The sequence below is a fragment of the Mirounga leonina genome, unplaced genomic scaffold (assembly GCF_011800145.1).
Source record: "Mirounga leonina isolate KUSES-001 unplaced genomic scaffold, KU_Mleo_1.0 Mir_166, whole genome shotgun sequence".
NCBI classification, from domain to species: domain Eukaryota; kingdom Metazoa; phylum Chordata; class Mammalia; order Carnivora; family Phocidae; genus Mirounga; species Mirounga leonina.
Genome location: NW_023270418.1, coordinates 8170030 through 8185472, shown reverse-complemented (window position 1 = coordinate 8185472; position 15443 = coordinate 8170030). Strand labels below are relative to the sequence as shown.

General features: G+C 34.3%; 1 protein-coding gene across 4 annotated transcripts in view; it reads right to left on the bottom strand.

Annotated features, from left to right (window-relative positions):
* METTL15 (methyltransferase like 15) overlaps positions 1 to 15443 on the bottom strand; it is a 241580-nt gene that overhangs the window by 46153 nt on the left and 179984 nt on the right. For 2 of the 4 annotated variants that reach the window (XM_035012479.1, XM_035012481.1), the window contains one exon: positions 2325 to 4912. The exons of 1 other annotated variant lie outside the window; for it this stretch is intronic. In XM_035012479.1, coding sequence (XP_034868370.1) covers positions 4467 to 4912 — 446 coding nt within the window. In that variant the 3' untranslated portion in view covers positions 2325 to 4466. Of the gene's footprint in view, positions 1 to 2324; positions 4913 to 15443 lie in introns of those variants that run through there. One more of the 4 variants, XM_035012480.1, reaches the window with a different exon arrangement.

Sequence of the window (15443 nt, the reverse complement as noted above, 5' to 3'; positions counted from 1 at the left end):
TGACCCCAAGATCAAGAACTGCATGCCCTTCCAGCTGAGCCAGCCAGAACCTCCCCCCCACAGCTTTTAATACGTTCTATGTAATTAATATATACATATATATTTTTTAACGAAGTAAAAGTGCGGATACAATTTTTTTATTTGTTGTACATTTTGAATGTTCCATTAACTATTTCATATTTTGGGATGCCTGGGTGGCTCAGTCTGTTAAGTGTCTGCCATCAGCTCAGGTCATGATCCCAGCGTTCTGGGATTGAGTCTTGGCAACAGGCTCCTTGCTCAGCAGGGAGCCTGCTTCTCCCTCTGCCTGCCCACTCTCCCCTGCTCGTGTGCACTTGCTCTCTCTATGACAAATAAAATCTTAAAAAAAAAGAACTCTCATATTTTTTGAATGAGAGACTTGAAATGAAATTAAAATTGTTTTAGAAATCTGCAGTGTAGACTCATCATTATTTCTACTTACTTAAAAACAAAAATCAGAAAAAAGAATTTTATAAACCTTTGAAGATATGTAATACTCTGCAAAGACTAAAGAAAATATGATTTTCAAATGCTTGCAAGTGACTTTTAAGATATACAAAAAACCTACTTAAGCATACTGTATTCTCTTATAAACTATTGGTTGCAACATAATAAATAATACAATATAAATGACTTTAAGCACAAATCACATACCATGTATTACATGAAATAGAAAAGAGATATAGATACAATTCATGTATCCCAAAAGACCCGAGAAACTCCAAAGATTATACAGTAATATACAATATTTAAAACAAAATGAATATAAAATAGAGATATCAACTAAAAACTGTTGCAGTTATTTAATTTTATTTCTTTTTTTTTTTTAAGATTTTATTTATTTATTTGAGAGAGAGAGAATGAGAGACAGAGAGCATGAGAGGGAGGAGGGTCAGAGGGAGAAGCAGACTCCCTGCCGAGCAGGGAGCCCAATGCGGGACTCGATCCGGGGACTCTAGGATCACGACCTGAGCCGAAGGCAGTCGTTTAACCAACTGAGCCACCCAGGCGCCCCTTAATTTTATTTCTTAATAAGCAATGAACTAAAACCTCTTAAGAACTGATGTACTACACAATGGTATTGATGCTATATTAAAATGGCTGGTAGAAAGCAGTCGATAAGAAATTCAGAAATGGGGGTGCCTGGGTGGCTCAGTAGTTGAGCGTCTGCCTTCAGCTCAGGTCATGATCCCAGGTTCATGGGATCGAGCCCTACATGGGGCTCCCCGCTCCGTGGGAAGCCTGCTTTTCCCTCTCCCACTCCCCCTGCTTGTGTTCCCTTTCCCACTGTGTCTCTCTCTGTCGAATAAATAAATCTTAAAAAAAAAAAAAAAAGAAATTCAGAAATGTAAAACAATTGCTTGTTTTATATTCATTATATTTTATTGGAAAAGAAATACACACTCATTTTAATAATCAGTGTTTATTTCTGTATGTATTGTTCGGATTTCACAAAAACATTTTCCAGCATTAACCATTTAAAACTCATTCATGTAAAGACCAAGAAGCAGGCAAGAATGATTGTGGTAAACAGCCTAATTACAGAAAATAATTCCTATATTTTTACATTACAACATTTTACACATTTTTTTTTTTTGAAAATTTTATTTATTTATTTGACAAAGAGAGACACAGCGAGAGAGGGAATACAAGCAGGGGGAGTGGGAGAGGGAGAAGCAGGCTTCCCGTTGAGCAGGGAGTCCGATGCGGGGCTGATCCCAGGACCCTAGGATCATGACCTGAGCCGAAGGCAGACGCCTAACGACTGAGCCACCCAGGCGCCCCTTATATTACAACATTTTAAAACGATTTTGTGTTTATTTAAGAAAGGATTTTTTTCATGCATAGTCAAGATTTTTTTCTATCAAGGTATTAGATTCCCAGGGCTGCTGTAACAAATTACCACACATTGGGTGGCTTTCAACAACAGAAATGTATTCTGTCATGGTTCTGGAGTCTGAAGGTCTGAAATCAAGGTGTCAGCAAAGTTGTTGGCTCCTACTTAAAACTGAGGGAGAATTCCATGCTTCTCTCCTAGCTTTTAATGGTTGCCAGCAATCCCTGGTGTCCCCTGGCTTGTATGATGTATCATTCTAATGTCTACTTTTATCTTCATGTGCCATTCTTCCCTGCATCTCTGTTTCTCTTCTCTTCTTCTTTTTTAAAGATTTTATTTATTTATTTGAGAGAGAGAGAAAGAGAGAGAGCATGAGAGGGAGGAAGGCCAGGGAGAAGCAGACTCCCTGCTGAGCGGGGAGCCCAACGCAAGGCCCGATTCTGGGACTCCAGGATCATGTTCTGAGCCGAAGGCAGATGCTTAGCTGACTGAGCCACCCAGGCAGCCCTCTCTTCTCTTCTTATAAGGTCACCACACATATTGGATTAAGGGCCTGCTTTGCTTCGGTATGACTTCAGCTGAACTACCTACATCTGTAGTGATCATATGTCCTTCTGAGAAGGACATGAATTTTTGGGGGGGAAATACTATTCAACCTGGTGCAGTCACTTTCCATTTAACATTAAAGAAAAAACCCCCATACTATACAGGATCCAAAAATGACAGATGAAATAGGTAAATCATTGTTGAATATAACAGTGTGATCTCTTATTTTCTAACCAGATACTTGGATGGGAACGTACCTTTGGGAATCTTTCTCATTCACAATTATGACTTATATGCAAGAGAAACAAATATTTTTTCAGGAAAGATTCAGAGGAACAAGGTAGGTACATTCATTTTTTTCTAATTTGAGGACACTGCTCCCTACAATATTTTCTAATTCTGCACAATTAGAAATTAATTCCACTGCATAACTGCCCAGATTTGAATAAAACCTATAAAGTGGCAAACAAGCTTGAGCACTTAAATATTACAGAGGTAGATAAAGTAAATCTACAGTGAATTCGAGTATTTCATTCTTATCCTTTGCCAATACTTATGTTGATATTTTATTCACTTGTACTCACCAATTCAGCATCTGTCAACATGATTGAGAAGATGAATTTTTCCTATATTTGAATAGTTTACTAAGCATATTAATAGTATAAATATGATTTTAGGGATAATCACTTAAGAAAGCCATCATTTATATGTACCTTTTATCAACATGCCAATGTACCCTTTGACTAATTATATCTCTTATTCATCCTTCAAGTCATAATTCAAGCATCACAAGGTCAGACCCGTTTTCCTTCAGTAAGTGAAATCCCTACTAGATGTTCTTGCAGTACCCAGTATTGCTTCTTTGTAGCTTTTACCACTGCGTTAATTTTTTATTAATTTTTGTGATTATTTAACTACCATTACTCTTCTCCACTAGACTTAAACTCCATAGGACAAGTACTGTAAGGTATGTGTATTTTATTCACCTTTGTTTCTCTGCCTAGTTAGTACTTGCTGAATAACTGAAAAAATTAGAAATGCATATTTACATATAAAAAGTTGGTATGTGAATCATGAATCAATCTCAATATGTTAAAGAATCCTTTACCAAGCGAATGTCTCCTAAATAAACATTTTACTATTATAGTTACTTTTGGATAGGTAAAAACATTAGGGGCACAATCATTTTAATATCTTTTTCATATACTTTTCTATTTCAAATAGATTTGGTTGAATTATTTTGAATAGCTCAATTAAAAAATGCAGGATTCAAATGATGACAGATTTTATTATGCATCAAAGGCATTCTGGGATATTATTAAAATAAACATAATTTACTTATTAAATATAAGTTTCATGAAACATTCTCTATGATAGCTATTAGAGCAATTCTACATTTTTACTTTGCAATGTGATAAAATGGCATATATCATATTATAAAATCTCTTTGAAACAATGAACACTATAATTTCAAAAGTGATATTTAACAGTATGATGCATTTTAAAAATACTTGAAAATTTAAAATTTGCATAATACTTATATTTAAGAAGACTATAGTACTACTAAATTATTCCCAAATAGAAATTAAAATTTCTTCCATGATCATTAATTATTTGATCCACAGAAAGCTGTTGCAAATTTGAATATCTAAATTCAGATTTTAGAGCATGCAGATACAATTATAATCTCTCTCTTTTGACAGCTTGAGCTTACATATTTAGATAAATACACATAGTACTCTTCTTCTTTTTAAAAGATTTCCTGATTAGAGAAAGGACTGCATTTCAGAAGTTAAATATAATGCTCAGATAAACACATTTTTCCCAGTTTTGAGATGCTGCTGCTCCTTGAACTTTCTGTGTCATGCTAATATTTCTGACATTTTCTTTCTGAGGAAAAAAATGGTAAATACCCTCAATTTCCACACATATATAGTACATCTCTTTAGATAGATATATCTCATACTTTCTTATATTAAATTGATCAAGTAATATCACATGAAAAAAAAAGACAAACTGTGAAGGGAAAACCTGAAGGATCAAATGATGAAAACTTTCTTTCTCATAATTTGATGGCTGCTCTAAGCTTGGCTGAGCGTGCTCTGGGGTTATCCTGTACATCCTGATCTTCTGGAGTAAGTACTTTTTTGTGTATCAGTTCCCACATTAAAGGGGCCCTGCCTATAGAGCCTCCTTCCTTGTTTTCATGACCTGAACCCAGTTGCGATCCTTGTTTCACTTTCTGTCTAGCACTTAGGTTAAACCTTTCTGTCATGCTTATCCCAAGCAGGAATCGTTTGACAATGCGATCCTCTAATGAATGGAAGGAGAGGGTAACAAGGCGGCCACCAGGTCTCAGAAACTTCTGAGCTGTCTTCAGTCCTGTGTAAAGTTCATTGAGTTCATTGTTCACAAATATTCGAAAAGCTTGGAAAGTCTTGGTAGCAATATGGGTAGATCGTTGTAGCAAGTCTTTCCGTGCAAAAACAGCAGATGGAGGAAATGCACCTACGAATAGATTTTGTAAAAACAGGAAAAGAGGACAGGAAAAATTAATATTTTCTACCGTAATTTACTGCGCTGTGTGTGTATATATTTAAGGAACTACGTTTCATTAGAAAATTGTGGCATTTCATTCATTCTTCCATTTTATTTCCAAGCATCCAATCAAGATTTAAACTATTGTGTCAGAAACAGCTTTCATAACTCGTAACAGTAACTGGAGTCAAACAAGTAGAGAAAGAGGCAGACAAATATTAGTGATTAAAAAACTTCCCAACTTGGGTGAAAAATATTAAGTCACTGATACAAGAAGCTCAGTGAACTACAAATAGAATAAAGAAGAGAAAACTGCATTTAGGTGCATCATAATCAAACTACGACAAGCTAAAGATAATCAGAAAAATCTTGACTATAATAAAGAAATACATAAAGGAGAACAAAAATATGATTAACAGTTATTTTCTCATGAGGACAATGGAAGCTATACAATACTGGAATAACATTCAAATTGTTGAGGGAAAAAATCTGTCTTCCAAGAAGGCTATCTAAAACTATTCTTCAGAATTAAAGGTTCAAAGACATTTTCAAATAAATAAAAAATGAGAGAATTCATTGCTAATATGTCTGCATTCAAGGAATGCTAAAGGAAACACTTCATGCTGAAATAAAATGACACCAGATGATAACTTGCATATACAGAAAAAGAGATTATAGATACATCTATGAGATATCCATATATCTTTCTACATATGGGTTCTCTTAATTTCTTCAAAAGACAGGACTCTTTAAGTGAAATTATAACAATATTTTTTACATTTATATACATTATAATATAGGTATTGATTTGTGCAAAGGATTAGAGTGGGTAAATGGAGCTATATTTTTGCAAGATTCATATGTTGTACTGGAAGTTAAAGTTGCATATTGTGGTCCCTAGAGCAATCAATAAAAGTAATGCAAAGAAATAAAGCTAATAAACTCAGAGAATAAAAATAGTACACAAAAAATATTGCTTAACATAAAAGACAGCAGAACAGAACAAGAAAACAGAAATTAGACAAAGAGAAGACAAATAGTAAAATGGCAGACAATAAAATCAAATATATCAATAATTACATTAAATATAAATGTATTAAATACCCCAATATAAATGAGATTATCTGACTGAAGAATAGCAGGACCTAACTATACATTGTCTACAGAAATGTATAGAAATGTACTTTAAATATAAAAATGCAAATAAAAGTAAAAGTAAGTAAAAGGCTGTGAAAAGATATGCCATAAAGACAGAAGCATAAAAAAGAGAGATCGTATTAATATTAGAAAAAACAAACCTTTAAAAAGGAGAACTCCTAGACCCAAAGAGAAACATTTCTTATTGAGAAAAAGATCAATACAGCAGGAAAATACAACTGTAAATGCAAATGCACCAAATAACATAATTATCAAAATTTGGACATCTCCGAAAAAGACACACATTTATAAAAGCAACTGATTTTTGACCAAGTTGTTAAGTTAGTTCAATGGAGAAAGAACAGATTTTCAATGAAAGTTGATTATCATAAAAGAAGATGAACTTCAACTCTTACTGCACACTGTACACAAAAATTAATATAAAATGGATCACAGACGTAAGAGTAAACACTAAACCTAAAATATATATCTGACAAAACTCTTATCCAGAATATGTAAGGAAATCTCACAACTTAATAAGAAGCCAAACCACCTATGTTCAAAAATTTGAACAAACACTTTACAAAAGATATATAATCAATAAACATATGTAAAGATGTTCATCATCATTAGTCATAAAAATGCCAATTAAAACCACAATGAAATATCACTACACATCCACTAGAACTGCTAAATCCTAGAAAGAAACAAACTACTGAAACTGACCCAGGAAGAAATAGATAATCTGAATAGAACTATTACAAGTGAAAGGATTAAATCAGTAATCAAAAGCAACCCACAAAGAAAAGTCCAGGCCCAGACGGCCTCACTGCTGAATTCTGCCAAACATTCTAATAATTAAAAACATTACTTCACAAATGCTTCCAAAAAATTGAAGAAAAGAGAACACTTCTCAAATTGCTTAATGAGCCCAGTATTACTATGAAACTAAAACCAAAGGCATCACAAGAAAATTACAGATCAATATCTCTTATGAATCTAAACATTAAAATACTCAACAAAATACTAGCAAACTGAATTTAGCAGCATATTAAAAGGATTATATGCCATGACCAAGTGGGATGGTCATGGTTCAACAAATGAAAATTGATCAATCTAATATGTCACATTGACAGAATGAAGGAAAAAACCCCACATGATTATGTCAAATGATGCAGAAAAAGCATTTGAAAAAATTCAACACCCTTTCATGATAAAAATACTCAAGAACTAGGAATAGAAGGAAAGTACCTCAGCATAATGAAGCCCATATATGAGAACCCAAAGCTAATATTATACTTAATGATGAAAGACTAAAAGCTTCTCCTTGAAGATCATGAACAAAACAAGAATACCCATCTTCACCACTTCTATTCAACGCAGTACTAAAAGTTCTAGTCAGAGCAATCAGACAAGAAAAAGAACTAAAAGGCATCAAAACTGGAAAGGAAGTAAAATTATCTCTCTTTACAGAGGACAGGATCTTATATGTAGAAAACACTAAAGATTACATATACACAAACCCTATGAGAACTAACAAATGGATTCAGCAAAGCTGCACTATATGAAATTAACATGCAAAAATCAGCTGTGTTTCTATCCTTAATAATTAACAATCCAAAAAAAATCAAAAAAATTCCATTCACAGTGGCATCAAAAGGAATCAGATATTTAGGAATAAAGTTAACAAAAGAAAGGTAAACCTTATGTTATGGAAGCTACAAATATTAAAAAAAAATTGTTTAAGATGGCAATACTCCTCCAAATTAGTTTAAGATTCAATGCAATCTCTATCAGATCCCAGCTGACTTTTTTAATACAAATTGACATGCTAATTCTAAAATTCATATGGAATTGTAAGAGACCCAGAACAGCCAAAATGATCCGGGGAGGGGGGCAGGGGGGGGGGGGTGAAGGGAAGAGAATGAAGAAGGAGGACTCACACTTAGGGATTTCAAAACTTCCTAAAAAGCAATGGTAATTGAGACAGTGTGGTGCTGGTACAACAATGGACATAGAGATCAATGGAATATAATTGAAAGCTCAGAAATAAGCCCTATGAGCAACAGATTTTTGACAAGAATGTCAAAGTCATGCAATACGGAAAGAATGGTTAATTGAACAAATAATGTTAGGACTACTAGATAGATAGTCATATACTAAAAAATGGAGTTGGACCATTAAATCACATAGAAAAATTAACTCAAAATGGATCAAAGACATAAATGTAAGAGCAAAAACTATAAAATTCTTAGAATTTTATCTTAGAAAGAAAACACAGGGATAAACATTAATGACTTTGAATTTGGCAAAAAAAATTCTTAGATAGGACACCCAAATCACAAGCAACAAAAGAAAATTGTACATCATCAAAATTAATTTTGTTACTCAAAAGACACCATCAAGAAAGCGAAAAGACAACCGAAAGAATGGAGAAAAAATTGCAAATCATGTATCTGGTAAGGGATTAATGTATCTACAATATGTCAAAGAAGAAAATTACAAAATGATGCATGTATGATACTATTTACATTTTAAAATATGCACATCAAAAGAGACAAGCTCCATTTAGTTTTCAAGAATAGGATAAACAAAAAATGTTGATTTTTAAATAAATCAATAATTTTCCTTAAACTTACTCCACTGTCATACAAATATATTAAAGTATAATGTTCAATGAACTTATAAAGGAATTTTCTATTTAATTTTTTTACTTGATTACTCATGTCTTAAAATTTTTGTTCCTAGAGAATATTATCCCATAGAAATGTAATCCTTGTGGTCCAGATTCCCTATGGATGAAGATCGGAAAGTATGGCTGCAATCCTGGCACTTAAGTCTCATTGGCATGCTTCTTACAGCAAAGTAAATTATACAAGGCTGGTGCCTTAGTTCACATTTTAGTAACCTGTAGGTCCAGTAGTACATTAAGACACACTTGATTAATCTTCTGGGAAACAATCAGAGAAAGAAAGAAATAATACCATACTCGTACCAGGGAGCTGAGAACCTGGCTGTCTAAAGTTAACCAAATCCATGGTATGAGTTCACTCTTTCATCCACAAAAACTACTCTGTTGAAAGGCTAGTTTAGAAGTTAGGGAATTTATCTTCTAACAAGCAGGTCTCTCAGAAACAAAATATCAAAGTCAAAGATGAAGAGGGAGGTCAACTTTTTTTCTATTTGTTATTCAATCGCTCCATGTTCCACAGAAAGAGTTTTGGTCACTGGGAAATGTATTTTAAAATATTCTAAAATCTGAACAAATATACAACTCTTCATGTTTTAGAGCTTGGATTTAGAGGATGCTTCAGGAAGGGTGTATTCCTAAAGACTTGCATAATTTAAACCTTGTATAATTCAACACTAATTTTCTCAAAAAAAAATATTATAAAATAAATTTCAATTTACATGTATTTTGATGTAAAATAGGACATAAACATCCATGGAACACAAGAAGCATCAAATAATGTAGCATGTTTCTGCTTTAATGCTTTAAAATTTTGTTTCATAACATTATCTCTAATATTTTAGATATTAAATGGATGGCTCAACATGGTAATTGCTTAGCATTCTTGACATTTTATCACATTTCAGAGATATACATTTGAGGATGTGGTTATTAACAGCACTGAATTAGCCATACCTGACTTTATGTTAAACAATTTGATGAAATAACAGAAAAGCAGAGAGTTTAATAATATTTGCTTGATATTGTCAATGAATATATTTTCAAAAAATAATGAAAATATCTTCATGAAGTCCCAAAAGTTCATTTTTGCTTTTGCTTCACTAGCATTTGGAGATATATCTTGAAAGAGGTTGCTGTAGCCGATGTTGAAGAGATTACTGCCTATGTTCTCCTCTTGATGGATTCCTGTCTCACATTGAGGTCTTTCATCCATTTTGAGTTTATCTTTGTGTATGGTGTTAGAGAATGGTCGAGTTTCATTCTTCTGTATATAGCTGTCCAATTTTCCCAGCACCATTTATTGAAGAGACTGTCTTTTTCCATTGTATATTTTTTCCTGTTTTGTCAAAGATTATTTGACCATAGAGTTGAGGGTCCATATCTGGGCTCTCTATTCTGTTCCACTGGTCTATAGGTCTGTTTTTGTGCCAGTACCATGCTGTCTTGGTGATCACAGCTTTGTAATAAAGCTTGAAATCAGGCAACGTGATGCCCTCAGCTTTGTTTTTCTTTTCCAACATTTCCTTGGCTATCTGGGGTCTTTTTGGGACCTCATCAAGATAAAAAGCTTCTGCACTGGAAAGGAAACAGTCAACAAAACAAAGAGGCAACCCACAGAATGGGAGAAGATACTTACAAATGACACTACAGACAAAGCGCTGATTTCCAAGATCTATAAAGAACTTCTCAAGCTCAACACCCAAAAAACAAATAATCAAGTCAAAAAAATGGGGAGAAGACATGAACAGACACTTCTCAAAAGAAGACATACAAATGGCTAACAGACACATGAAAAAATGTTCATCATCATTAGCCATCAGGGAAATTCAAATAAAAACCACACTGAGATACCACCTTATACCAGTTAGAATGGCAAAAATTTAAAGGCAAGAAACAACCAATTTTGGAGAGGCTGTGGAGAAAGGGGAACCCTCTTACACTGTTGGTGGGAATGCAAGTTGGTACAGCCACTTTGGAAAACAGTGTGGAGGTTCCTCAAAAAATTAAAAATAGAGCTACCTTATGACCCAGCAATTGCACTCCTGGGTATTTACCCCAAAGACACAGATGTAGTGAAAAGAAGGGCCATATGCACCTCAATGTTCATAGCAGCAATGTCTGCAATAGCCAAACTGTGGAAAAGAGCAGAGACGCCCTTCAACAGAGGAATGGATAAAGAAGATGTGGTCCATATATACAAAGGAATATTACTCAGCCATCAGAAAGGATAAATACCCAACTTTTACATCAACACATTGGATGGGACTGGAGGAGATTACGCTAAGTGAAATAAATCAAGCAGAGAAAGTCAAATATCATAGGGTTTCACTTATTTGTGGAACATAAGGAACAGCATGGAGGACATTAGGAGAAGGAAGGGAAAAATGAAGGGGGGGAAATCGGAGTGGGAGATGAACCATGAAAGACTACAGACTCCGAGAAACAAACTGAGGTTTTTAGAGGGGAAGGGGGTGGGGGGAAGTGGTAGCCCAGTGATGGGTATTAAGGAGGGCATGTACTTCATGGAGCACTGGGTGTTATATGAAAACAATGACTCATGGATCACTACATTAAAAACTAATGATGTGGGGAGCCTGGGTGGCTCAGTCGTGAAGTGTCTGCCTTTGGCTCAGGTCATGATCCCAGGGTCCTGGGATCGAGTCCCACTTCAGGCTCCCTGCTCGGCAGGAAGCCTGCTTCTCCCTCTCCCACTCCCCCTGCTTGTGTTCCTGCTCTCGCTATCTCTCTCTCTGTCAAATAAATAAATAAAATCTTAAAAAAAAACCAAAAACTATGTATTGTATGGTGACTAACATAACATAATAAAATTAAATTAAATTTTAAAAATAATGAAAATAGAAAATGTTAAAATAACAAAATAATATCTGAAATCACCATATAAATTCTAATATAAATAATAGCACTGGTTCATTTGACATAACAAAGTATGGTAGGCATTTCTCTTTACCAGCTAAAATGGCACCTTCCTGTGGCAGAACTATAGTTTATAATTCATTCAGCCAGCTAGCTGTGAAACTGTGAGATTCCTGACTAGTTCTTTTAATTGAAGGGATCTGTTTTTATTTCAAAGTATTTCACATAAAGTGAGATTTATTCATATTTTATATTATGCAACTTCATGTTTATATAATTAATATTCACTTTAAATATATCCACACTGAATATGAATTTGCAGCTGAAAAATTAACACCACTGTGATCAGACAATTTTTTCTTATAAGGTCTAAGTAGGCCTTGCCAATGTCATATAATGGAAAAGGAAATAAGAGCTTCCATTTTATTTAGGAATGGTCTTAAAGATAATAGGATAACTCCAAATCATGAAAAGCTTTTCTTCTGGGGCTTTTTAAAATTTTTGTTTAGGGAATCCTAATCTGAACTATGTGCAATGGGTTTCCTGGGTAGGATTTCCAGGTATGGTCCTATCAACTCTGCAAGTCACATCTTCATGGACCAGAAGACGATAAAGGACTGTGATGGGCAATATGTTTTGTGGAGCTTTTTGGTGCTGCTCTGGGGACCAAAAGTACACATACTGCCTTATTTTAGATAAGTTCAATTTCCAGGGATACCCTTCCTTTATAAACTTGCACTTCTGTTTCTGTAATTTATAGGAAGAAAGATTGACAATACAGATTTTACAAAATGAAATTAAAAAGAAAAAAAAAAGAATTTAAACAGCATATGGTAATGGAAATTAAAATAGTAAAAACAAAACATCAACTGGCAATGGTACAGATAGACAAAAAGACAAGAAAAGACAATCCTACTATCCAGGATTAAGCAAGGTGTTTTTTTTTAAATTTTGTTTTATTATGTTATGTTAGTCACCATACAGTAACATCATTAGTTTTTGATGTAGTGTTCCATGATTCATTGTTTGCGTATAACACCCAGTGCTCCATGCAATATGGGTATTAATACCCATCATCGGGGTATTAAGGAAGCAAGGTGTTTTTGTCTGAATTAGAAACTTTAAAGACAATCAGTAAATGTCATGTGCCTGTAAGATAGCAAAAATGGGTTTGCTTGTGTAAGTCACTGGTCAGAGAGCAAGGAACAGAGTTCTCCTAGGTAAGTAGAGACCATGTGGGAATATCTGCTAGACTCTAAATTAGGCCAAAGGAAGAAAAATATTAATGAGACCTGGTCCTTGCCCTTGAGGAGCTTACTGTTTTGCAACCCTTCTCTCTTCTTCCACTTCTTTATCATATCCTATATTCTGTTATCAGAGACAGAAACTGGTCCTCTCTGTTATTCTATTTCCTGATTTTAGTCACAGATCTTGTATGGCTAATTCATTTGATTAAGGCATAGTAGGTAAGACAGAAAATACAGATTCATTTGATTTGGTGCTTAGAGAAAAATCTCCTTTTTGTGTTTTCTAGTCTACCAATGGACTAGGCCAAGGTATATGAGTTCTAAGTGGGAAGAGGTGTGCACTTGTCACACTCTATTGCAATTACTAGTTTACTTGTCTGTCTCAGTACCTTGACTTGTGAATAGGAGCTACTTCATGTTCACTCTTCATATCCCTCATACTTAACAGAGAAGCTTGTGATTCTCAGCCTTGACTGCACATCAGTCACCTGTGGAGCCTTTGAAAAAATAAAGATGCCTGGCCCCAGTCCAGACCTATGGAATCAGTTTCAGGGGTTTATTACACAGTAATCACTATTTTTAAAAAGCTTCACAGAGGATTCTGATTGCAGCCAAGATTAAGAACTACTATAGTAAACACTTAGTAAATGTTTGTTGAAAAGATAATAAATAGATAATGAATGGAAAAAAATAAATGGATAAGTGAATGAAAACCCAGGATCATTATTACAGTTTCATTCACATCATTAGATGGCTATATGAAGAATATAATACTCAGTCACATCAAAGAATGGCTAAATGAAGAGCATCTTTTTAGTCACAGAAAACATCATGAACTGAATTTTCAAATAATGTCATAAAATGTCCTACTTTTTGGCCAAATGTGAATGTGGATACAGAATTATGAATTTAATGGGGCAAATGAACTCTAAAATTTGCTAGCAATTTCATTATCTCAATATAACTATTTCCTTGTATTTAATGATATTTGATACTTGCTGGAAATTTAATGAATCAACTATTTGCACATGCAACATAACACCTGCAATTAACTTTAACCTCCAGAAATGCAAACTTGCAAGCCCTTATTAACTGAAATGAGCCAATGTGCAAGGTGAACGTTTTGCATATTTCTTTTACAGAATAAAATAAGACATGAGAATGTAAAAGGCAAAAGATTTATGCGATCTGAAGAGAAACCAGAGTGTAAGACATGAGAATGTAATGGTCATCAAGACCTTCAGTGTTTTCAGCTCAAGTTTTTTTCCACAAAGATTAGTGCACAATATTGTTGCAATTTTCTGTAAGCTTTTATTTCACTTAACACCTATAAAATCTTAAACCACAAGTTTTCGCAATTCTTCAAAATAGCAGAACTGTTTTCCTCCTAATATTTTTTTTATGTTTTGAGGTTTTTTATCCTTCTAACACTTTATAATAGCAAAATTATGTCAGTAAACTGACTATAAAAAGGAATTAAAGGCTAACATACATTTAATAGCAAGATGTTTTCAAGTTAAGTACACTAAGTATACTTTAAAAAATGTATAGTTACATACATATATCTGAATTGTATTGAGAACCCCACCATTTCTCACCAATTCTACTACTATCACCCTAATCCAAGCCATCATCACCTTTTCCACACAGCCATCAGACCAATCTTTTTCATATGAAAATTAGATCATGTGATTACACTGCTCAGCACCTCTAGGGTCTTCCTATCACATGAGATAGAAACTGAAGTTCTTACCTTGGCCAAATGTCTCTATATCATATGCAACCATTGCTTCCTACCACCCCCATTTCTCTGACCTCACCTTCCTGACCTTGAGCTCTGTACCTTAACTGAACCATGGCATGGTCCTGCCTAGGTTCTTTGACCTGTACCTAGAAAATCTGCCTTCATATAGCTGGATGGCTTATTCCCTACTTAATTCAGGTCTCCTCTTAAACATCACAGAATTAGAGCGTGTGGGTGGCTCGGTCAGTTAAGTGTCTGCCTTTGGCTCAGGTCATGATCTCAGGGTCCTGGGATCGAGCCAGTTATGGTTACAATCAATAGATTGTACCAATTTATTTCCCTCAATAGTACATGAGAGAGCCCATCTCCCCACGTCTACACTAGTACTAGAACTAGCACTCTTTTTAACCTTAACTAGCCTAATAAAGTGAACAAATCATAGTTTACAGTTATTTATCTGCATTTCTTTGGCAATTAGTAGAATGGGGAATCCTTTCAAATCTAATGGCCATTTGATTTCAGCCATGAATTGACTGAGCAAACCCTTTGTTCATGTTCTTAATCTGATGTTGTTTTTTCTTCATTGATTTAGAAGAGCTATTCATAAAATAAGGATATTAACCATTTCTCTCATATATAGTCACAAATATTTTTCAGAGATTGTGACTGTCTTTTTACTTTGTGGAGTTTTTCTGCCATACAGAAATTAAAAGAGTATATAGATTTTTTTCATATCTTTTAGATTTTATCAAGTTTAGGAAAGCTCTCCCCACACCAAGATTATGTAGATTTAATCAACTCTGTATC